This window comes from Doryrhamphus excisus, chromosome 2 (assembly GCF_030265055.1).
Source record: "Doryrhamphus excisus isolate RoL2022-K1 chromosome 2, RoL_Dexc_1.0, whole genome shotgun sequence".
In the NCBI taxonomy this organism is placed as follows: Eukaryota; Metazoa; Chordata; class Actinopteri; order Syngnathiformes; family Syngnathidae; genus Doryrhamphus; species Doryrhamphus excisus.
The window spans coordinates 189,874-212,924 of NC_080467.1; the positions used below are offsets into that span (position 1 = coordinate 189,874).

At 38.7% G+C, this 23,051-nt stretch overlaps 2 protein-coding genes across 5 annotated transcripts; one reads left to right on the forward strand and one right to left on the reverse strand.

Moving 5' to 3' along the window:
* The first annotated feature begins 2,698 nt into the window (after positions 1-2,698).
* LOC131106635 (alpha-internexin-like) lies at positions 2,699-9,581 on the forward strand. 2 transcript variants are annotated; one of them, XM_058055883.1, is made up of 5 exons: positions 2,699-3,015; positions 3,363-3,593; positions 3,956-4,483; positions 6,565-6,689; positions 7,053-9,581. In XM_058055883.1, the coding sequence occupies exons 1-5, from the start codon at positions 2,728-2,730 to the stop codon at positions 7,267-7,269; spliced, it is 1,389 nt and encodes a 462-aa protein (XP_057911866.1). In that variant the 5' UTR covers positions 2,699-2,727; the 3' UTR covers positions 7,270-9,581. The 2 variants fall into 2 exon arrangements, with proteins under 2 accessions (XP_057911866.1, XP_057911875.1); XM_058055892.1 differs by having other exon boundaries at positions 7,049-9,580.
* Positions 9,582-10,737: 1,156 nt separating this feature from the next.
* On the reverse strand, positions 10,738-20,729 carry pcgf6 (polycomb group ring finger 6). Of its 3 annotated transcripts, none has more exons than XM_058064865.1 (11): positions 20,711-20,729; positions 19,812-19,883; positions 19,078-19,177; positions 18,223-18,319; positions 17,318-17,373; positions 17,180-17,239; positions 16,010-16,127; positions 14,103-14,130; positions 13,826-13,924; positions 11,571-11,657; positions 10,738-11,292 (listed from the first exon to the last, which is right to left on the reverse strand). In XM_058064865.1, the coding sequence occupies exons 2-11, from the start codon at positions 19,872-19,874 to the stop codon at positions 11,242-11,244; spliced, it is 759 nt and encodes a 252-aa protein (XP_057920848.1). In that variant the 5' UTR covers positions 19,875-19,883; positions 20,711-20,729; the 3' UTR covers positions 10,738-11,241. The 3 variants fall into 3 exon arrangements, with proteins under 3 accessions (XP_057920848.1, XP_057920847.1, XP_057920846.1); XM_058064864.1 differs by lacking the exon at positions 20,711-20,729 and adding an exon at positions 20,215-20,269 and having other exon boundaries at positions 19,812-19,913; XM_058064863.1 differs by lacking the exon at positions 20,711-20,729 and adding an exon at positions 20,215-20,301 and having other exon boundaries at positions 10,739-11,292.
* Between the last annotated feature and the right edge of the window lie 2,322 nt (positions 20,730-23,051).

A 23,051-nucleotide genomic window follows, 5' to 3' on the forward strand; every position in this document is an offset into this window, starting at 1 on the left:
GTTCTTGGTAATCAAGTCTGGTGCTTGTGTGTCTCACCACACATTACAGTAAGTCGAGTGGTAGAAGCAAAAAAATTAAAGTTGATACAGCAGTGCTTTTATTGTGTATCTTACTTTGCACTGAACACTGAGCACAAAGAGGGAGAAAGAGGCGAGAGGTGCTGCCTGTGTCAGTAACGAAAAGGAGGTCAGTGCCTGCAGGGACGGGATGAGGGCGAACGCTGCCGTACACCATCACAAAATGACATCTTCTGCTGGAATGATGGATTCATAATCAACGGGATTTTTTTTGTATTTTACAGTAAAGGTCTGTGTCATGCCTACGTACTCCCATCGCCCCTCATGTATGACTTGCAAATTTCACCCCCAAACGTGATTCGCTCCGTGACCTAGCATTTTTACATCCTCTTTTTATAGTGAAGACGGGACTAAGGAAAAGTCACGGCAATACAACCTCATATCTTATATATCGGGTACATTACATGACTATATTTATTGATGGGATATTACATTATTAAACTGAAAAAATAGAAAGAAATTAGAGTAATTCTATAAGCATAAAAATTAAAATATGTAACGAAAACATTCATGGCTGTATGAATATTTTTTGTTTTTACAATTAAGATTTTTAAAAAATGTTTTTAGAAGGTGTAGTATAATCAGAATCAAGCAAAACAAAAAATAAAGTTAAGCTTTTTAGACTCGCCTTGGGTAAAAGCAAAATAGTCATACGATAACGTCATCAACAAATTCAAATAAATATCGATCGCAAACCTCATATCTTATATATCGGGTACATTACATGACTATATTTATTGATGGAATATTACATTATTAAACTGAAAAAATAGAAAGAAATTAGAGTAATTCTATAAGCATAAAAATTAAAATATGTAACGAAAAAATTCATGGCTGTATGAATATTTTTTGTTTTTACAATTAAGATGCATTAAGTTGAAATAATTTTTAAAAATGTTGTTTTTAGAAGGTGTAGTATAATCAGAATCAAGCAAAACAAAAAACAAAGTTAAGCTTTTTAGACTTGCCTTGGGTAAAAGCAAAATAGTCATACGATAACGTCATCAACACATTCAAATAAATATCGATCGCATACTGATATGACACCATATCAACACTATTATCGATTTGAACGCAACTGAGGTGAAAGTTCCAAGAAAAATTTAAGTCAAAATTAAGAAAAAAAACATTTCTTGTCACATAATTTCAAGAAATATGATGTATATTACATAAATTCATGTAATATATGGCATAGGTAAAGATGAAGTCAGGAAGTCATTATTGTCTTGCTCCAATTGGGACGTCCCATCTCCATTGTAGATAATGGACGTGAGGCTGCTGCCTTTAAATGTCAGGAGACAAGACAAGGAAAACCTGCTACTACTTCATTCATCCCTCAAAAGCTAAGCTTCGCGTTTGCGTCAGAAAACGAGTAGGAATCATGTTATCTTTGCGGTCATTTGTTGTTAAATCGCCAGTACGTCACAAGATTATACGGCACAATTGTTTCACTTCCGACGGCACCTCAACGCCTCAGGAATCACAGCAGAGCAAAGCGTGTGACAGACACGTAACACCACGTGGTGACTCACTGCTGAATCACCACCTCGTGTCCCGCCCACACAGTGGCGGCGTCCAATAAGGCACAAGCGGCAAGCAGCCACGGCGGTTGAGCTGTCACACCGTGGGTATTGGGCGTGTGCGTGTTCGTGTGTGTGTTTTTTTAAGGGGACACCGCTGAGACTTGTGGGTGGTTATGGATGGTAGCAAATACCAGGGAGGAATTGTTACGATATGCACACGAACGAACAAACTATGTGGGAGCTGTGATTGACGGAGACGTTGTCCAATCACTGAACGGTCTCTATACCCTCTGATCCCGTTTTTCCAATTAGAATATCTTCTATCATCATATCACGTACTGTCGTTCTCTTGATAAAGATTCTAGTTATACATGCACGTACAATAAAATCATCTTTATTTGCAAGTACGTGGCTCGGCGAGATGGAAGGGAAGTAATAACGTGTATATGCCGCCCTCTGTTGGCAATCACAGGGAACTGCAACGTGCAACTATTAAAAATCCTACATCTGTTAAAAGAACGGTAAAATAATAACGAATAAAACAAATGTACAAATGTAATGTGTGTGTTTTTAAAGCTTTGGGACTCCAGCAAACTACAGGGAGAGCCATTATCCGCAAATGACGAAAACATAGAACGATGGTGAACCTTCCCAGGAGTGGCCGGCTAACCAAAATGACCCCAAGAGCGAAGAGACGACTCGTCCAAGAGGTCCCAAAAGACCCCACAACAACATCCAAAGATGGCCACTGTTCATGACTTCTTAAGAGAGACACAGTTTAAGGGGCCAATTACTTTTTCCACATTTTTTCTTGCTTAATAAGTATTATTAATTTATCATTAGTACATTTTCCAGTAAAGTATTATATCATATTGGCAATAATACTGTACCATATTGATCGGATCGATACTAAAATCTGCAGTATCGCCCACCCTGACTGTAAATGTCAATAAAGTGGACAGTTCCACGTACAAATATGGTCGCTTGTGTTTTTTGCGTTACACATCAGCTTTAAGAGAACATCCTGCGTCCGTGTCTGAAATGGTTTGCTCCACCTGTTGCTTATAAGCTGCTGTAAATCTGCCTTCATAAGCTCTTCACTTTCAGCTGTGACTCGGCGGCAAACATGAGCTACAATTCTTCCTCCTACCGGAAGATTTTCGGAGATTCCAGCAGGTTCTCCGCCTCCTCCTCCTCCTCCCGTATGGGCAGCGCCGTGCCTCGGACCTCCGCGGGGCTCAGGTCCATGGCGGTGTCCCGCAGCGGCAGCACCTCCGTGGGCACGTACAGGAGGATGGTCCACCCGCAGACCACCTTCTCTCTCACGGCCTCAGACTCCCTGGACTTGAGCCACACCTCCGTGGTCAACAACGAACTGAAAGTCATCAGAACCAACGAGAAGGAGCAGCTGCAGGTGTGTGATGTCTAATTAAATCAGACTTATTTTCATATGCAGACATGAACATACGCTAATATCAGAATTGTGTCCAAAGTTGCATAAGTCACAGCTGCTCATGGAGAAGAGCGATACATGCTTACAGTGTCCAATAAGACCAGAAAAGGTCGTTAAATGTGTTTATTTTGAACACCGGAATCTAGAGGATGTTTTCTACATGTAGCAATGAGCAATTAGTCGGCAACACTGATTTCATTCCTGATCATTTGCCATCAGTTGCGTTATTAAACACCACTTGGCCACTAGACCACTACAGTCTACATTGTTCGAATTCAAGGTAAGCAAGTATCTCTCTTGTTCAACAGGGTCTGAATGACCGCTTCGCCATGTTCATTGATAAAGTTCGACACCTGGAGCAGCAGAATAAAGTACTGGAGTCCGAGCTGGTGACGCTGCGGCAGAGGCAGAGCGAGCCGTCGCGGGTGGCTCGTCTCTATCAGCAGGAGATGAGGGACTTGCGGTCCCAGCTGGACGAACTGAACAGGGATAACAGCCACATCCTGATCCAGAGGAACAACATGGAGGAAGAGCTGCAGGTAGAAGTAAACACAACACTGTCTATGACATCACACTATTGAATTCAGGAAGTATCATTTAAAATGGTTTAATGCATGTAAAAATATATTTGTAACACTACAAAAACATGTTCTGTGTTAAAATTTTTGGCTTTCTGGAACAAATTAATTGGATTTCTGATGAAAATAATGGATTCAATTTGAGTCAGACATTCTGGAACTGATAAATGACACTAACTAAGGTTCCACTTTATGCAGTACGCTCATTTTGTGTGAGAAATAGCTGTACTATTAATTCTGCCTAGCAACAAGAGCAGACATTGCAAAGAAATGCATATATTTTTTATTTTTTATATTCTTATGTGTAACTGCCTACATTTTAGAAACTCAATGCAAAGTATGAGGAGGAGTTCAGAGTACGGGAGGAGACGGAACAAACCTTGAGGTCCTTCAGGAAAGACGTGGATGATGCTGTGGCGGTTCGTTTAGATCTGGAGCGCCGAGTCGAATCGCTGATGGATGAAATCTCCTTCCTGAACAAAGTCCACGAAGAGGAAATCCAGGAGCTGAGCAGCTTGATGGACGCGCAGCAGGTCTCGGTGGAACTGGAACTTGCCAAACCGGATCTCACCTCGGCCCTGAAAGAGATCCGCAACCAGTACGAGTGCATCGCCTCCAAAAACCTGCAGTCAGCTGAGGAGTGGTACAAGACCAAGTTTGCCAGCCTCAGTGAACAGGCCACTCGGAGCAACGAGGCCATGCGGGCCAGCAGGGAGGAGATGAATGAGTTCAGGAGGCAGCTGCAGGCCAAGACCCTGGAGATTGAGACCCTGAGGGGTGCAAACGAGTCACTGGAGAGGCAGATCGCCGAGATGGAGGATGCTCACAATGCTGAAGTTACCGCAATGCAGGTATGCCATAGAAGACTATTGGTACTGGTCTTTCTTTTTTGTGTCATGTCATCAGATTTGGAATACATTGAGAGAATACATTGGAAAATATGATCTAATTAGAGTAGAGTAGGGTAGGGGTGACAATACATGAGATTTTAAGAAAAAATACAATGAAAAAGGATAAAAATATATAACCATGTATTGCAATCTACAATTCTTCTGTGTGTATGCTACCGGCCCCGCCTCCTCCCCATTCACTCTGTTCATGCCGTTGTTCTATGGAACAAACCAAGGTACTAAATCAATGCGTGAACTCTCTGACTGTTTGGAGGCAAAATGTGAGGAAAACAGATACATATATATGCATATGGCAATATATTGAGACCAGCAAAATGATCCACTTATAGTATTACCCAATTTCTATACCGCTTATCCACACACTGGAGGAGTTCTAGTATTATAATGACTTCATTATTGTCCCAGTTCTACTCCCAGATCCGAACTTGCCAAAACTCAGCCTCATTTCTTGCCTCCCAATTCTCTGTCGGGATATAAAACGACGTTGCCATAAGAGCCTTACCTGTTTTGAACCATACGCGGTTGGTTGTTTTGATATCGTGTGTAAAAAGCTGCTTAGAAGTTATATTTCATTTGCTGAAGTCATCTTTCACTTAAATTCGTTGATATTGACAATCTTCCTAGCATTCAAAGCTAGCGCTCAGCTAAACTCCTTTGGATTGTACCAATATAAGAGGGTGGTTTTTATTCATGCGTGGTAAACACATAGCTCATTTTGTAGTCTTTATTAAGTCTTTAAGACACATTAGGCTGTTTTTGAAACAAAGCATGGTCTTTTTTAACAAAAACAATGATAGTCTTCGTAAAAATAGGTGTTAAGCAGCAGCTGTTATCACCCCATTGTTGTCAGAATGGTACAATCTCAATCACGTGATATTTTTATACCATTCCATAGCGAGATTGATTGTCGAATAAGACTCCTCTCAATCGAAACATGAAATAATCGACTTTTCTAAGATAACCGTAACAAAAACAATGATAGTCTTCGTAAAAAAATAGGTGTTCAGCAGCAGCTGTTGTCACCCCACTGTTGTCAGAATGGTAAAATCTCGATCACGTGATATTTTTATACCATTCCATAGCGAGATTGATTGTCGAATCAGACTCCTCCCAATCGAGACATGAAAGAGTCGAGTATTCTAAGACAGCCTACGTTTTATTCCATCTTGTTTTTTAAGGTATTCATAATTTGTGTCGTAACCACGAAAGGTAACACAAGAGATGACTAAAAAGGTGCTTTTAAAGACACGCACTTCCTCGGTGAGAGCTATAGTTCAAATAAGTCCTGCGGTGGACAGTGTCCAACCTTGTCCAGTAATAGGATTAAACAGGGTCAAACAGCTTGAGTAACGCTATTAACTAACAGCATGCTGTCGGCTGGCTGTCCCCAACTTTTCTGTGTCAAGGACAGGTTGAAGAGAAACCCTTCAAAGGGATAAGCTGTGGTTAAACCATCGTTTTAACTCATGATGATTGTATCGTGTTTATGGTGACGACTCCCATAAATCATCATGTACTGCTCATTTCTCCTCACAGGATTACTGTATATCTTGCTAAAATATTCCTTATCAACAATTATCCACAATGAGCCATGTATGAGACTCCTCCCCCATCAATTTCTTTATTCCGATCCGTTTTTGTAACATCTTTAAATTATTTGATTTAATTTTAAACTTAATTTTGAATCTATTAGGGGCCTTTCCCAATGACCTGTACCAATGGATGATAGTTAAACAGAGTCAATGTCAACATGATCAGGTAAAAAAACAAAAAAGGTGTGGCATTAGTGTGGAAGTCTTAGCGAAAGTTCTTAGCGAATTGATCCTGCATGTCTATTAGATTAACCCGGACTGTTGCTAAATCGAGGCCTTCTTCTTCTCCTGGCGTTCGTTTATAGCGAAGCTCCTCAAAGGTTATTATTTTCCTTTTTGGAAGATAAAACCGACTTGTGAATGTATGAGCCGCGTGATTGACATTTCCACTATTGCCTTCAGCATGCTTGACGTGTCCTCTTCTGACAGGACACCATCGGTCAACTGGACACCGAGCTGAGGAACCTAAAGGGGGAGATGGCACAGCATCTGAGAGAGTACCAAGACCTGCTCAATGTGAAGATGGCTCTGGACATTGAGATAGCTGCTTATAGGTGGGTTTCATTCAACCAGCTGGGGGTTATTGTTCCATATTTTTTCTTTGATTGAGTGAAAAAAAAAATGGAACCTTGACGATCCTGGTGGCTTCCAACATTACTGGCATGACAAGGAGATCCCAGGTGAGATGTTTTCCACACGACACAGTGGAGGGGGGCGCCATCATGATCCTTCAATGGAACAACGGAGCTTCAGGTTGTGCAGGGGCGTCAAACGGCAGATGTTGCAGAACATTTGGGTCACGTGTTCTTTATGCATTTTGAAGCTCAGAACCTCCTTAAGATCCAAGAGTGCAAGAGAAAGCGTAAAAACCATTCCTTACTGTTACATCTTATATCCCCTTTCATCCTCCAAGGAAGCTGCTGGAAGGGGAGGAGACTCACTTCAACTCAGGGATGTCATTCGGAGCTTCAGCATACAGCTACCAGGCCCGAGCCCCAGCCAGCTCCTCCAGAAGCGGCCAGCGAGACAAAGACGGAGCCAAGAAGGAAAGCCTCAAGGAGGAGGAGAAGGACGAAGCAGACATCAACTCCAACAACTGAAGACGCAGACGCAGTCGGGGAAGGCGACAAATAGAAAATACAGGAAGTCATAGTAGTCAAAATGATGTGTGGAAGAGTCCATAGAATTATTACAACTCATGATTTTGGAGTGAGCACTTGATAAGAATATGTTTTTGAGTCCCACGGTGCAGACGTCTGAAGCTTCCAGAACCTTTTTGGACTCTCAAATGTATCAAGATGTCAAAAATGATCTGTAAAAGTTCAGGTGATTCAGGAAATCAACCTTTGATGGCCACAAAACGTGCTTGTCAACTCAACCGGTGGCGTCCCGTAACAATATTATTATATATAATATAATATATTGTAATATAATAAGCTTTGACTCAACAAATGAAATGACAATTTAAATCAATTTTGTTTCCCATATTATGACTTTTACAAAAATCATAACAATATTCAACTGAAATGATAGCAAAGTAACTTTTTTCTTGTAATATTTTGACTTAATTGCAATTACAACATTTTTTCAATTTTTCGCAATTTCAACAATTTTCTTGTAATTATAACTTTGCACATATGTTGACTTTATTCCCATAATATTGTAATTTTTTTCCCCATAACTCGTTTTCCAAAAATGACATTTTTTTCCTTCCCATATTATGACCATTTAAAAAACTATTTTACTATGACAGCAGGTTTTTTTCATTTTCTGCTGTTGTTTTTCTTTTTTTTACAAGTATTTTAACTTTTTTTTTTAAGCAATTATTACTTTCTTCACATATTTGGTCTTTATTCTCTATTTTCTGCAACCTGATTTTCCAAAAATGTCAAATTTTTGTTTTGTTCATGATTTTAAAAAAGTTTATATTTACACATTGTTGCTAAAATGACATTTTTTCCTTCCCATATTATGACCATTTAAAAAACATGTTTTACTATGACAGCAGTTTTTTTTTCATTTTCTGCTGTTGTTTTTCTTTTTTTTTTTACAAGTATTTTAACTTTTTTTTTAAGTAATTATTACTTTCTTCACATATTTGGTCTTTATTCTCTATTTTCTGCAACCTAATTTTACAAAAATGTCAAATTTCTGTTTTGTTCATGATTTTAAATAAGTTTATATTTACACATTGTTACTAAAATTACATTTTTTCCTTCCCATATTATGACCATTTAAAAACATGTTTTACTATGACAGCAGTTTTTTTTTCATTTTCTGCTGTTTTTCTTTTCTTTTTTTTTTTACAAGTATTTTAACTTTTTTTTTTTTAAAGTAATTATTACTTTCTTCACATATTTGGTCTTTATTCTCTATTTTCTGCAACCTGATTTCCCAAAAATGTAAAATTTTTGTTTTGTTCATGATTTTAAAAAAGTTTATATTTAAACATTGTTGCTAAAATGACATTTTTTCCTTCCCATAGTATGACCATTTAAAAAACATGTTTTACTATGACAGCAGTTTTTTTTCCATTTTCTGCTGTTGTTTTTCTTTTTTTTACAAGTATTGTAACTTTTTTTTTAAAGTAATTATTACTTTCTTCACATATTTGGTCTTTATTCTCTATTTTCTGCAACCTAATTTTCCAAAAATGTAAATTTTTGTTTTGTTCATGATTTTAAAAAAGTTTATATTTAAACATTGTTGCTAAAATGACATTTTTCCTTCCCATATTATGACCATTTAAAAACATGTTTTACTATGACAGCAGTTTTTTTTTCATTTTCTGCTGTTGTTTTTCTTTTTTTTTTTACAAGTATTTTAACTTTTTTTTTAAGTAATTATTACTTTCTTCACATATTTGGTCTTTATTCTCTATTTTCTGCAACCTAATTTCCCAAAAATGTCAAATTTTTGTTTTATTCATGATTTTAAAAAAAGTTTTTTGTAAACAATGTTGCTAAAATGACATTTTCCTCCTCATTACTTATAGCCTTCCTCCTAATATTTTGACTTACAACCCATCTTTCCAAAAATGACAACTGATTTTATTTTTGATAATTTCCCCATTTACAAAAAATATAATTATTCTTTATGCAACTTTTAAAATTTTACAATGATTATATTTTACATAGCATCCATGTTGCACTGTGGGCACCCCTGGCCTAAATGAGTTGACTTTCACGTTAGTGCATAGTCTTTAATCTTTATTGTGGGGCGAGCTAGACTGTGTGTGCCTGCCTGCTGTGTTGGGCTAACATTACCGTACCTGTGAAACCTTTGTTAGAAGTGGCTGTGAAAATATATGTACTGTATGTACTGTATCAAGCAGATACATATGTATGTAGGCCATATCTTTAGGCATCAGTGTCCCCCCCCCCACCCCGTACCAAGTCATTTGCTCCGACTGGTGGAATGAATCGAATAAAAAGATGAATACAAATTTCTGTCTCATCTTCCATGTGACATGACACACATGTATTGTACTGTATGACAAACGTTTGGGCACCCCTGATCATTTTCAATATTTTCCTTTATAAATCACAGATTGTTTGGATCAGCCATTTTAGTGAAATATATCATATATATATAGGATATAGGAAGGGGGGAATGAAGTTTATAGGATTGAAAGAAAGTATACAATAATTATTTAAACAAAAGGTGCCTAAATTTGGGCACCCCAACAAAAAATGACATCAATATTTAGAAGATCCACCTTTTGCAGAAATAAACACTATCTCTAGCTTCCAATATTTGATCATTTCAAGACTGGGTGCCTTATATCACATGGCAAATGTTATCAAACACGTTGAGTTCAGCCATTAATAATTTTACAAAAATAATAAAAAAGCACACTGTTGGAAGAATTGTACATAAAGTTATTATATTTTTACTATATTCTTATGATCTATTTTCTTATGACCCACAAAGATTTCATATCACTCACATAAAGTAAGATTAATGCTGTACATGTGTTTCATATCACTCACATAGCAAAGTAAGATAGCAAGCTGTGACGCTTGCACTTGTGTATCATGTATATCATGATATCATGATTATATATATATATATATATATATATATATAGTATATATATAGTATATCATGATTAGAGAAAACAGAACGTGACAGAACATTCTCTCAGCAGATAGTTTTATCACATTCTTAAGAGGAAATAAATGTATATGTGTGTGTGTGTGTGTGTGAGTGTCTCCAGAAGATCACATGCCAAGGAGGAGATACCCACACACTATGGATAACGTGTTGCACAAAAGAACCAGTTTCAACTGGAATAGTTAAACCCCCCGTCCCCTCAGCAGTTGAAATCTCGTGTAACTAGGGCGTTCCTAACTGAATAAAATGCGAGGAGAAAGGTGACTGTCTCAGAGTTGGTAGGAGGATTGTAACTGTGCAGTCGGCATCACTCTCCTCGCAAGTAAAAAGAAACTCACCTCTGTGTCTTCCTTTGTACAGGCAGTGTTTTTTTACAAGTGTTGGGGTTTAAACCTGACACACACCAAAATAGACATCACATTTCAAAAGTATTAATTTTATTGAAAAGGTATTCATCAGGTAGGAGGATTGTAACTGTGCAGTCGGCATCACTCTCCTCGCAAGTAAAAAGAAACTCACCTCTGTGTCTTCCTTTGTACAGGCAGTGTTTTTTTACAAGTGTTGGGGTTTAAACCTGACACACACCAAAATAGACATCACATTTCAAAAGTATTAATTTTATTGAAAAGGTATTCATCAAACCTAACAAAAGATATTTCAGTTTCCAACCTGATATTCTAATAATGTCAAAGTACTAACACAAACTCAACAAGTACAAAATGTGCAACTTTGTGCGTGTATCCAAACGTTACATTAAGGCTGTTGAAAAGAGAGCTGAACATAAAGCTCAAAAATATTTGGCAGTAGTTCCCTGTGTGTCAAGCCCTTACACCTCGATTATTAAATACATGAATATTTATCCAAGTATGTATACAAGTATACAAATATATACTAGCCGTGTCCAACAGACATAGTAGACCGCTGCTTGGGAGCCACTGGAATTGGCATGAGAAAATTCTGTGACACGGTCAGGAGAGCCAACCTTCCCGGTCAAGACTGACTGGGCAGGACCAAGCCGAAGTGCAGCACCAGAAGGCCATCCTGTGGGAAAATGGAGACCAAATCACGTGAGTTCCAATTCTGGGTGCCATCTTACAAATATAAGTACAGAATAATAATCATCATGCATTGCTTTATTGTGCTGGAAGCAGGCTGGCCACCATGCACTGTTGCTCCGATGGACACATACCATCACAGTGCTGGGTGGTCGACCAAACAGTATAAAATAAATAAAACAAATGTATGGATGGAGTGCAAAACGTCATAGATCTTGAATCATATAACACTTGCTTCTGTTGACCCAAAAGAGCGGTTCTCACCTGCAGGGACTCTGCTCCCACAGAGCTCTGTACATCTTTCAGTGCCTGATAGTGATCCAGCAGATGATCCCCACAAACCATATCTACCTGCAAGACAAAATGTCTGACCGTCTGTTGGTGACCTGAAGCTGAAAACTACATAGGTTCTGCAGCGGGACAATGATCCAAAACACACCAAGTCCACCTCTGAATGGCTGAAGAAAAATAAAATGAAGACTTTGGGGTGGCCGAGTCAAAGTCCGAAGACGCTTCATGCTGGAAAAAGCCTCCAATGCGACTGAATGACAATGATTCCGCAAAGATGAGTGGAATCCTCGACAGCAGGGGTCTCAAACATGCGGCCCGCAGGATACTAGTTTGAGGCCCCCGCCTTGATATAAAAGTTTAATGTTAGTGCGGCCCGCGCAACTTTGATATGGATGCTGTATGGTATCATGTACCCAGAAAAAAATATTACGTTTGATTCATGTTCATGTTAAAGGTTAAATAACTGTTAATAGTTATCCTCCCTATCCGTGTGGAAGTGGTAAGTTTTTGGCTATTTAAGTTTAAAGGAAATAACTTGAGGGCTACCGTTTAGGTCGCTAGCTCTCTAGTTTGCGAGTTAGCATGTGTCTCAAGACCCTGCAGTTGCGCAATATGTTGTAAATAAAAAGAGTATAAATGTGACTATAGTCGTGTTTTGTCATGTCTACAGGGCTCTAATAATGCTTTGTTCATTTTAATCTGAAAAAAATCATTTGTCTACCCAACAACTATATGTGGTTTCTTAAGTTTTTATTATTTGCCGTTTTATTATTATTATTATATTTATTTATTACTGATTGATTGATTTTCTTTATTCTTGATTTGTTTATTTATTTTTCATCTTATTTTGTGTAGAAAAATAAAAATTAAGATATTTGAGAACAGTGGAATGTTTTATCAGAGCTTTTCTTGTAGAAAATTGGAACCAAAGCAAAGTTTTTTTTAATTTTTTTGTTTTAATAAACGCGAAAACCTGATGCGGCCCAGTCTTACCCAGACCCTAGCTCCAGTGGCCCCCCAAGTAAATTGAGTTTGAGACCCCTGCTCTACAGCTAATGGTGGCGCCATCAGTTATTTCCACACAGGGCCATTTAGGTTTGGATTTTTTTTCTTTCATTAATAAAACGTTTCATTGAAAAATGTTTTTGTGTCGTCATTAAATTTGTTTTGATGATCTGAAACATTAAACAGTGTGACAAACATCCAATAAAATAACCCAGGAAAAGGGAAAACCCTTTTTCCACCCCGCTGTAGGTGCCCTGGGATTGGCTGGGGACCGGTTCAAGGCAGTACCCTTTCTTTGGCCCAAAGTCAACTGGGATAAGCACCAGGTTTGTGGTTCTATTATTGGCCTGCACAGTCTGAAAATGTAATATATAAAGGGAAAAAAAATAGCAAAAATGTAAATAGTCATTTTACAAGTATAAAGTCAAAATATTAAAAGAAAAAAGTTGTAATTTTTTTGAGACTAACATAATCTGAGGAAACACAACATTGCCAAGTGATGAACTATGAAAAAAGACATGTCTATTATATTATTAAGAGCAACAAAGGTGTAATATTTGGAAAATTAGGGAGTGGAAAACATGATGTTACAAGAATAAAGTCATAATGAAGACAAGATGTACAAAAAGTACAGCTGAAATATTTGGAAAACATTTTTTTCAAGGGAAAAGACCAAATTTCACACTAATGATATTATTTAGGAACCCATATTATGAAGCTGAAATGCAGACTTTTTTTTCTTGTAATATAATATATACTGTAATATACTCTGTACAACTTCTTAGCATAGCTCCATGTGTTGGTTTACCAGTGTTTACCATGTATACCATAGTAAAAGTTTAGCTCAATGGACATATGTACATGTGGAAAAGTCTACCATACTCAGACATTTACAATCAATGTGGGTCAAACGATCCCATATTGGCTGCATGACAGTAACTATGTGAGGAGGAGGACAGGGAATTAAGGACAAGTTCCCCCATCATAAACATCATGGTTAGTATTTTGCCCACCACTAAACTCCACCGTAGAAGTTCTAGTGCAGTCCTGTCCTTCTGGACTTTCCCAATATTTCATCAAGTGTCATCATTACAACGCAGCGGCGTGCGTACATACGACTCTAACATACGCATTCTGTGCTAAGCTAAGCTGAGGCAAAAACCAGGATCAAGGTGACCGTGTTCCGATTAAGTAAGTTAATTAAGGATGCTAGGCCGACTTACCTGACACGTTGGGCCGAGTCCCATCTTCCTCCTGATGAACAGCTCCACGTGGCGAATAGTGGCTTCACCTGACACACGCACATATGGTCTTTCTAGGGGCTGGACAGGGATGGAGCGCCATGGAGAGCTGAATCAGTCACTACTAGGTTTAATTCTGTGATATATTCATGAATTAATCTCAAACTAAATGATTATATCTTATGTCTGCATGACTGCAAGAGTTTGTAGTTCACTTTAGCTACTTTAGATGTGTTTGTCAAAGATGTCAAATAATTACCTTGTAGTTGCTGACACCCTCTTCCGCCCTGAAAGGAAAATGACAATCAATACATTTCATATTAAGATAAACGAGGACATCAGGTGGCAAATTTGTGCAACTGCGGCCTTGTTGTTTTCTTTAAAAAGGGGCCATATTGAGCCTTTTCCATATATTTTCCAGCTATATTCTTAGAGTGTGGTATTCCTGTGTTATTACACGATGCCAAAGGAAATTCCAGGAAATCGTTCTACGCTCATAGCTTCTAAACACTTTTTCATTAGCTCACTAAAGATATTATTCATTTATCGTCAACTCCTACACCCACAACATTAGAAAGTGGGGTTCGCCAGTAGTACAGCACTTAAGAGCGCTTGGGAATATAATCAATCACAGCAGAGTGGGCGTGCCGTAAATTAACAGTAAAATTAAAACATAATTAAAACATAAATTAAAACAGTTTTGGAAATCCCAAGAAATGTGACTATTGTGTGTAACTGCTCTATAGAAGTCCACAACTCAATAAACCAGCCAAAAAAAGAGCATAATAGGTCCCCTTTAAAGGTGCCTTCTACCTCAGTTTGATACTGCATGGGGTGCTGGGGGGGGGGTAACTTTCTAATACATTCAAAAGCATTTTATCCCTCCTTCTTCCTGCTAGGACTGTACACCACACCCCACGCAAGACAATACGCATGGGCGCGTTTGTTGTCTACTGATAATAGCATTGTGACAAATAGCTAATAATGCTAGCTATATTTGAATGTATAGCCTATAACAGGGGTGCTCATTAAGTCGATCGCGATCTACCGGTCGATCGCGGAGGTGGTACTGGTCGATCGCGGCGTGACATTAAAAAAATATCATCCCAGCATCAATGCCGTCACTTGATTGACATACAGGGCAGCCATTCAGATGACAACTGAATGTTGCCCTTCGGGCGACCAATCAAATCAAACAACGTCTCTAAGTGCAGCAGAACTTACGATGTCAGCCTATCATCCATCCCCGTTACTTGATTGACATAGAGGACAACCAATCAGATGACAACTGAATTTTGACCTTTAGGTCACCGCTCATGCGTAAACAACGATGCAAAGTGCTAAGCTAGTCGGCGAATTGCGAGATTTTAAGCCCTCGCTAAAGTTTATGGTCACTAAAATGAGTGAAGGAGCTGGACCAAGTAAAAAGGCAAAAACTGGACCAAGTAAAAAGGCAAAAAACATATCACTTCCATACGGATATGGAATATTATACGGATATTGTGATACGGATATTATCCATAACTGATAAACATTTGGAAGTGTGCTTGAGGCTGGCTATCAGCAGCTACTGTCCGGACTATGCATCCCTGGCTGGTTCAATTCAGTGCAAGTCATCAAAGTAAACTCAGGTAATTACAAAAAAATGTTAATAGTTAATTATGTGTGTTTTGCAATATTGGCTCATTTGGTTATGTAAGGTACATCAACATACATTGTACGTACAAATAATCCTCAATACATTTGAAAATAAATAGATGTTTTGCATTTTTGTAGTGGGTAGATCATTTTGACTCGGTCATTTTAAAAGTAGCTCGCATGCTGAAAAAGTGTGAGCACCCCTGGCCTATAACGACCACTCAATTGACTTGAAATTGTCGCATCTTTTTTTGTTGGACTGCTGTTGTGTATTGTATGCGCACGTGACGAACATGAACGGGTACACCAGGCAGCGTTGAATGACAGCCATGGACACCTATCACATTATTCGAGTCTTTTAAACCACTATGAGTAGCATCTGCTAGAAGGTGGGCTGTAGTTTGGAGCAGAAGCAGGACAGTACCTTTAAGTCAATACACTATCCCAAGCAGAAAAAGCTAGTAAATAAGAGAATGATCGATATGACCGATGCTCCAAGATCCCACAAAGCAACTGAAGGCAACTCACCCTACAAACTCCAGCAGCAGCGACACATCCAGCTCCGGAGGAATGTTGAGCACAGACTGAGGGATGCAATCCTTCTTTTGCCGTTTCAACACAGGAGGAGCTGCACAGGAAAACGCCGCTGCCATAGAATTGAACGAGTCTTTATTCTTGTCACTTAGAAGACAAAAATATTTATAAATATGACAGCTGTGGGTTTCACTTGAAATAGGCCGTGTCATATTCTGGCAATCATACACTGAATTCATCTGATTATGTAGATATTTATGTTACAGTGGTATCCCACTCATGTCTATTCAACTTACCCTGCACCAAAAAGTGGACAATAACATACATTAATCCCTCGTTTATTACGATTAATTGCTTCCATTGCTTCCATAAGTTAATTAAGTGGTAAAACTAGCTTTTCCTAATCTAAGTTGCAACCACAGCTCAAGACTAGGAGTGGACAAACTTTTTGACTTGTGGACTGCATTGATTTAACTAAATTGACGACTATATATTTTACACGTATAATTCATTCATTCATTCATTTTCTACCGCTTTTCCTCACGAGGGGGGTGCTGGAGCCTATCCCAGCTGTCTTCGGGCGAGAGGCGGGGTACACCCTGGACTGGTCGCCAGCCAATCACAGGGCACATATAGACAAACAACCATTCACACTCACATTCACACCTATGGACAATTTGGAGTCGCTAATTAACCTAGCATGTTTTTGGAATGTGGGAGGAAACCGGAGTACCCGGAGAAAACCCACGCATGCACGGGGAGAACATGCAAACTCCACACAGAGATGCCCGAGGGTGGAATTGAACCCTGGTCTCCTAGCTGTGAGGTCTGCGCGCTAACCACTAGACCGCCGTGCCGCCACACGTATAATTCTATCTGTAAAATCTGTAAAAGTGTCATGCTACATCTGCTACATGTGCTTGTGTCCCCTTTTTCAGGAGCACCTTGTAAACAGCAGACCACATCAAATAACCAAAATGATAAAAGAGCTACTTAAACCATCAAATGGTTGGCTCAAGCCATGTTGCCAGCTTCTATGTTAACTTTCATTGAAATACACTGGAAAGAATGGGCGGGCCGGATGTGGCTCCAGGGCTGTAGTTTGCCCACCCCTGCTCAAGATGATGCGCGTACACTAAATCAATTATTTAACAACAACGTTACCTGGTTTGGGTACCTCCAGCCCTCTTTTTCTGTAGAAGTTACACATTTGTTCTCTTTCATCTGGAGTTCAAAATGGTTTCAGTCAGAAATGACAACAGAACAATGATGTTTCACAAAATTACATTTTTCTGTACTTACACGCCTCCAGGAAAGGAACCATTTTGTAAACAATATCCTGGAGTTGTCGGTCGAGCCTGATGGAAAAGAAAAAACAGACAGTAAAAATAAAAAAAATTAAGAATTTAAGCACTCAGAGTAAAAAAAAATTGTTTTTTAATCTAAAAAATTAAAAAAAATAAAATAAGAATTTAAGCACTCAGAGTAAAAAAAAATTAATCTAAAAAATAAAAAAAAATAAGAATTTAATCACTCAGAGTAAAAAAAAAATTTTTAATCTAAAAAATAAAAAAAAATAAGAATTTAAGCACTCAGAGTATTTTTTTTTTTAAAATCTAAAATTACTCCAGGTTCTGCTTGGACATTAATGCTGTCCAAGAAAACAGCCACACGTCGCAATCGTGTGATGCTGGGAACACCAAGGTAGGTTAGATTGCAAGGTTTATAGTGTAAAGTACGTAATCAATGCCTCTCACGCCGCCACTTCCATATTGCGGATATTAAAATTCACAGTAGCAATGCCATAGCTCACAATCTAGTAGAATTCTAGCCGACCTCTTCCCACGAATCAGCATTTCTCAAAACAAAACTTATTGTCACACGCCTCTACTTACAGGTTAACTTTTTGCACTTTATTATGTATATCCCCAAAACGGCAGTGGGCCAAAGAAAATGAATATGATGAAAAACTCAAAGAAAGGAGACACGCCCACCAATATTGGGCGCTCGTTTGGTCACAACCACTCCACTGTCGTAACAATCATTACGGATAAAGATCATACAATGCTAAAGGGGTCATGGACACTGTGCGCTGTTACTTGTAACAATTATACCAGAGCTTTGCATCAACGCCATGCACTGTAACCTAAAAACACCTCACAGTCTAAGAACATAGTACATAAACCACAAGCTATAAGAAGAAATACCTGATATTGTAAAGCGGTTGTGTTTCGTGGACTATAATTTCACATGTCGGACATCTGTTGGTGGAGAAAAAATGCTTCACAATGCAACTTTTGCAAACTGGGGAAAGACAAAACAGAATGAGAGAGATGTGAGGTCTGCTTAGAGTTAGCCAGACGTCAAATGTGCAGGACCTGAATTATGGTTTGGGTGTCTTGAATGGAGATTTTTTGATATGGATTACATACACGGCATAAAAAGACTAACATTACTTCTCAATATCTGATATTAACTTTTTTTTTTAACTCTTAAGTCAGTTAGAATCACCAAAATAATTTCTTCTTGGTAAATGCTGCAATTGCAAGATATGTTTTAATGAGTTTTCTGGTAATGATTTTTTTCAAAGTTAAAAGTTATTATACATTTTACATCAACATAATAATGTACCTTAGCATTCTGTGTTCTGGGTATTCTTCCACAAGCTACTCACAATAGTTCTGGCCAGCTCTTCCTGACAGAAGTGGTTTAGCCAAGTCGGGTTTGTAGGCCTTTTCTATGGGACTGAGATCATGGCTTTATGACAGCCACTTTGTTGTCATTAAAGCCACTTTGTGACTATTTTGGTGGTTTGTAGGGCCGTCACGATACAAGACGGATGCACCATATTTTGCTCATGAGAACAAGACGAGACTTTAACACTACTTTGAAGAAAACGACATTGACAAAATACAGGAGTGGACAAACATGTTTCTATTTAACATGGTCACATAACAATGCAGGTATTCATAATATTATTAATAATTGCAATTTCGTCTGATTTAATCTCAGATTTAAAAAAAAACATCTTTTTACACAATGGTGCTTTCAAATGTACTTACAGGTGTGTAAACACTCTGTGATGGTGGTGGCGTCAATGAAGAAGCCGCAGCACAGGGCGCATCGGATGTATGGGTAGAACTGACTGACGGGGAGCTTAGGCTGTGGAGAACAAAATTAAATAATAATAATAATCAAATTAATGGTGAAGTAAAATGATGCAGTAAGTCAATCATTTGAAACTTGTTCAAAGCCACCACCATCTGGGGTGCTTTTCCTTCAAATGGAGCTATGGAGCTTCAGGCTGTGCAGGGGCGTCAAAAGGCAGGCTATGTAGAGTGTATATTAGGGTTGGGCAATATTCTTTCCAATAAGAAAATGACTTATACCGGTATAAATGATAAACGTTAACAAGTCGAGTTGCACGCCGCAGCGGATTTTGATACATTTTGATTAATCAAATGCTGTCATGGTGAGGAGAAGGAACATTCGTGTGGGGAATTATTTATATCCAGAATTAATTCCCTTCCCAAAAAAGGGGGCGGGGACTTGGAAACGTCACCTGCACTGTCCAGTATCCAGGTATTTCATTGGTTGAATTTTTGTCTAAAAAGTTACTGAATCGATTTAAAGTGACTGAATCGTTTTGGATTGTATCATTCCAAATGAACCAATATCGTGCTTGAATGGCATTAGCACCCACGAAATATGAAGCGAATCTTCTTATTATCCTTCTCCTTTGTAGATGGTGTCGTATTTTCACTTTTACACCGTAAATAAAATAACATGAGTTTACCTCATCAGAGTCGCTGGTCGGTGAGCCGTCATGATTGCTGACACCACATGGAGGCGATGACATTCCCAAACGCTGCGGACCACAGGAGCGTGAGGTTTGCAACTACGTGTTTAAGACATTAATTCAAGTCATTTAAAGTTCGTGTAATTATATCTATGAGGCTTAAAAAATGAAACATAAGCTTGGTTTTGCTCGACAGTCCACTTCTCCCTGTGCGCGCGTGGTTAGCTGGCTAACGTTAGCTTGCTACTTGTTGTGAGCACTCAAAATAGCGTCAAATGCACGTGCGGTAAAGCTTTGCAGCTATAGGCTATAGCTAGGTCGCTGACTCCATATCAAAGAAACGCGAAGAGAAGTCGCGAATTAACTTTACTGTCCCCTGCGTCTACACATGAATACTTACTTCCTATTCGCCCTGAAACTAATCGCTTGTGTTCACCCGGCAAAGTCAGAAATTACTACTTCCGGTCTGGACCTTTCACAATAAAGCATACTTCATATGTGTCTTGTCTGTCATTTCAATGGAAGACTTCCTGACTTCCTTTTTTGCTAACCACAAGATGTCAGTGTTGACGTTGTGGCAACTTTTCTTATCATTGTTTATTTTACCAATGCCTCGGGGTGCTTATTTAAACAGCAAGTATTGTAATTTAAAGGACAGGGACTGCTCTGACATATACAGTTGTTAACGTTGGCCTAATTAATATTTCATATTGCATTTAATTCCTGACGCTCGGCTGAAAAAGTAAGCAAAGCGAGCGTATTCCTTCAGCTGACAATCTGTGTCGCTAATAAACGCTACGCTAGTGGTGCTATCTTTTTGTTTCTTTTTTTTTGTTTAAAATATGAGATAAAAAGTCATAAATATGAGATCAAATTCGAAAAGTTGAGATACGTACTGCGCATGTGCCAGGTTCGTCACTGGCGTCTTCGTCACGTGGCACCCAGCACATGCGCAGTTTGTATCTCATCGTTTCGACTTTTTATGTTGGAATTTCGATTTTTCGACTTACCACCGTTTGGATATTTTTTTTCTTCTGTGGCGGAAACAGGCTCCCATGTAGAAGGAACAAAAAAGAGGAAAAAGTACTACTGTTTAACATTTCATATTAAACTTCAGGGTGGTGCTACTATTAAGACCGTACTTCTCATAACTGTCCAGCAGAGGGCAGTACGGGATGACAATTGAGAGCAGCTATGGGCTGCACTTGACTCAGCATATAATTGTATACTATCTTTTGTTTTTTATATTTCAAAGTTAACCTGTCTGAAGCACGGACTGGCGTAACAAAGTAATCACTATCACAACTCTTTATTTTTGGTTTAGCCACCACGATATTATTGCAAACAACAAGAATGAGTGGAGTTTTTTAGTGTATTGATATGGTTTAAATGGACTATTCATTTCAGCTCATGGGTCACTGGAAACCAGTTGAATAACTGTTTAGTGGTATCCACAGGGAGGTCAAACTCTGGTGTGTTGTAATGATCATTTATGTAAATGAGGAGTCGTGCTTCAACCAGACAGAACAAGCTTTAACCAGCCTTCAACTGACTTTGGTCCAAACCTGACACATGTGTAACACTACATTCCAGCGCCCTGCTTTGACAGGAGAGCCACTTGTAAACAATGAAGGTCTTAAAGGCAGCTGACTCTACACAACACTTTCACTTTCTATTTGGCCGAAAAACAAACACCACTTTGTCATCATCATTCCCTGCAAGAGTCTTGTTTTATGCCGCCTCTTTTCATTGCAGTGAAGGAATTGAACAATGCGCTACTCAAGCATAAAAATGGTGAAATGAAGTCAAATACAAATGCATTCATTGTGATGATATGTAATATTCTATACTGGTCACAAGGTGTCAGTAATGTTAATGTAATGCGTCGTGAGACACACAAGCACCAGACTTGATTCCCAAAACAAAAGGCTTTCATTGCAGGTTTGAAGCATCTCACGACAGGCACAATTATCCCCCAACACGGGCTACTGTTGCGGCCATAACCCAAACCCACACTGAGATAAAACCCAACTGAACCCCTGATGTCACTTCCTGCCACTTCCTGACCCTGCCACTCTTCTCCCCGAGCAGCGGAACCGCATTTATAGCGACACGTATGAGCACAGGTCTTATATGTGTGTTATGTTTACTCCATTTGGGTAATAGGAGAGTCCAGGTGACTATAGGGGTGTTAGTTCATGTCTGAAGGGCTCTAATAATGTTAAAAACCTGTATGTAGTAGATTGTAAAGAATTATGAAAATATTCCATTTCCAAATAAGGAATCCTAAAGTGCAGAAAGTAAAAATAAAACAATTAACTGCAATAAAGGAGGCATTGTTATTATTATTTACACTTATTATTTATGCTTTTTAACACTTTTTTTCCATTTGTGCTCGTCTTTCCCAGATGACAGCATAATTAATAATAAACGCGTTTCAAAAACACAAGTGAACTAACTTTTTCATGATAAACTATAAATACATGAATTAATTATAATATTATAATATAATTAATATACAATATATATTTAAAGTAATATTATTAATATAATATTATAATTATAATATTCTAATTATTGTAAAGACATGAGTGAATTATCAGTTTTAGGGGGTTAATAGGGGTAAAGGATGAAATAAATTGTGCTTCTTCCTACTCCTTTTCGGACGTGTTGAATTGTCAAAGTGTATACATGATCCTCAATGACCCAAACAAAGATTAAATAGATAATATAACTGATGGCCACAACATGCTGATGATTTTAGGACTCAGTCTCGATTGATACATAATGCACGTGCTTGACAATGCACGGTGCACGTGCGCCTGTGTTAAAAACAAGCACCCTAAATGAACGGCGTGGATTTTCATCACGGAAATAAGATGGCTTTGCGTGAACGTATGAAGTCGACGCGTCGACTGTGTTGCTGGGTAAAGTCCGAGTCATCCCGAGTGAATGACTTTCCTAGACTGTGTAGTGTCTTTCCCCTCTACACACCAAATCCAGTATTTTTCCATCAAGTAGCGCGCTGGACCACGTGACCACAGAGGGTGGGTGTGGAAGGGGGGGGGTGAGGTGGAGAGGGGGGGGTAGCGCTGCTGTCATGTTGCATCCTCGTTGACAGCAATGCACCGACTGTGTACTCCTGCCATGTTCCGCCACATGATCTATTTGTGCTTATCTTCGGATCTAAAAGGTCCACCTGTCGCTTTGCTACGGCTGCCCCATTCTGGGAGCACC

Bases quoted from the DNA above. Each gene is read 5' to 3' on its own strand.
- LOC131106635 (XM_058055883.1), top strand. From the start codon at position 2,728: ATGAGCTACAATTCTTCCTCCTACCGGAAGATTTTCGGAGATTCCAGC. The intron at 3,016-3,362 runs GTGTGTGATGTC...CTTGTTCAACAG, and splicing joins ACGAGAAGGAGCAGCTGCAG to GGTCTGAATGACCGCTTCGC. The intron at 4,484-6,564 runs GTATGCCATAGA...CTCTTCTGACAG, and splicing joins CTGAAGTTACCGCAATGCAG to GACACCATCGGTCAACTGGA.
- pcgf6 (XM_058064865.1), bottom strand. From the start codon at position 19,874: ATGTCATCGCCTCCATGTGGTGTCAGCAATCATGACGGCTCACCGACC. The intron at 18,320-19,077 runs GTAAGTACATTT...GTCTTTCCCCAG, and splicing joins CACAGAGTGTTTACACACCT to TTTGCAAAAGTTGCATTGTG. The intron at 17,240-17,317 runs GTAAGTACAGAA...TTTGAACTCCAG, and splicing joins GGTTCCTTTCCTGGAGGCGT to ATGAAAGAGAACAAATGTGT.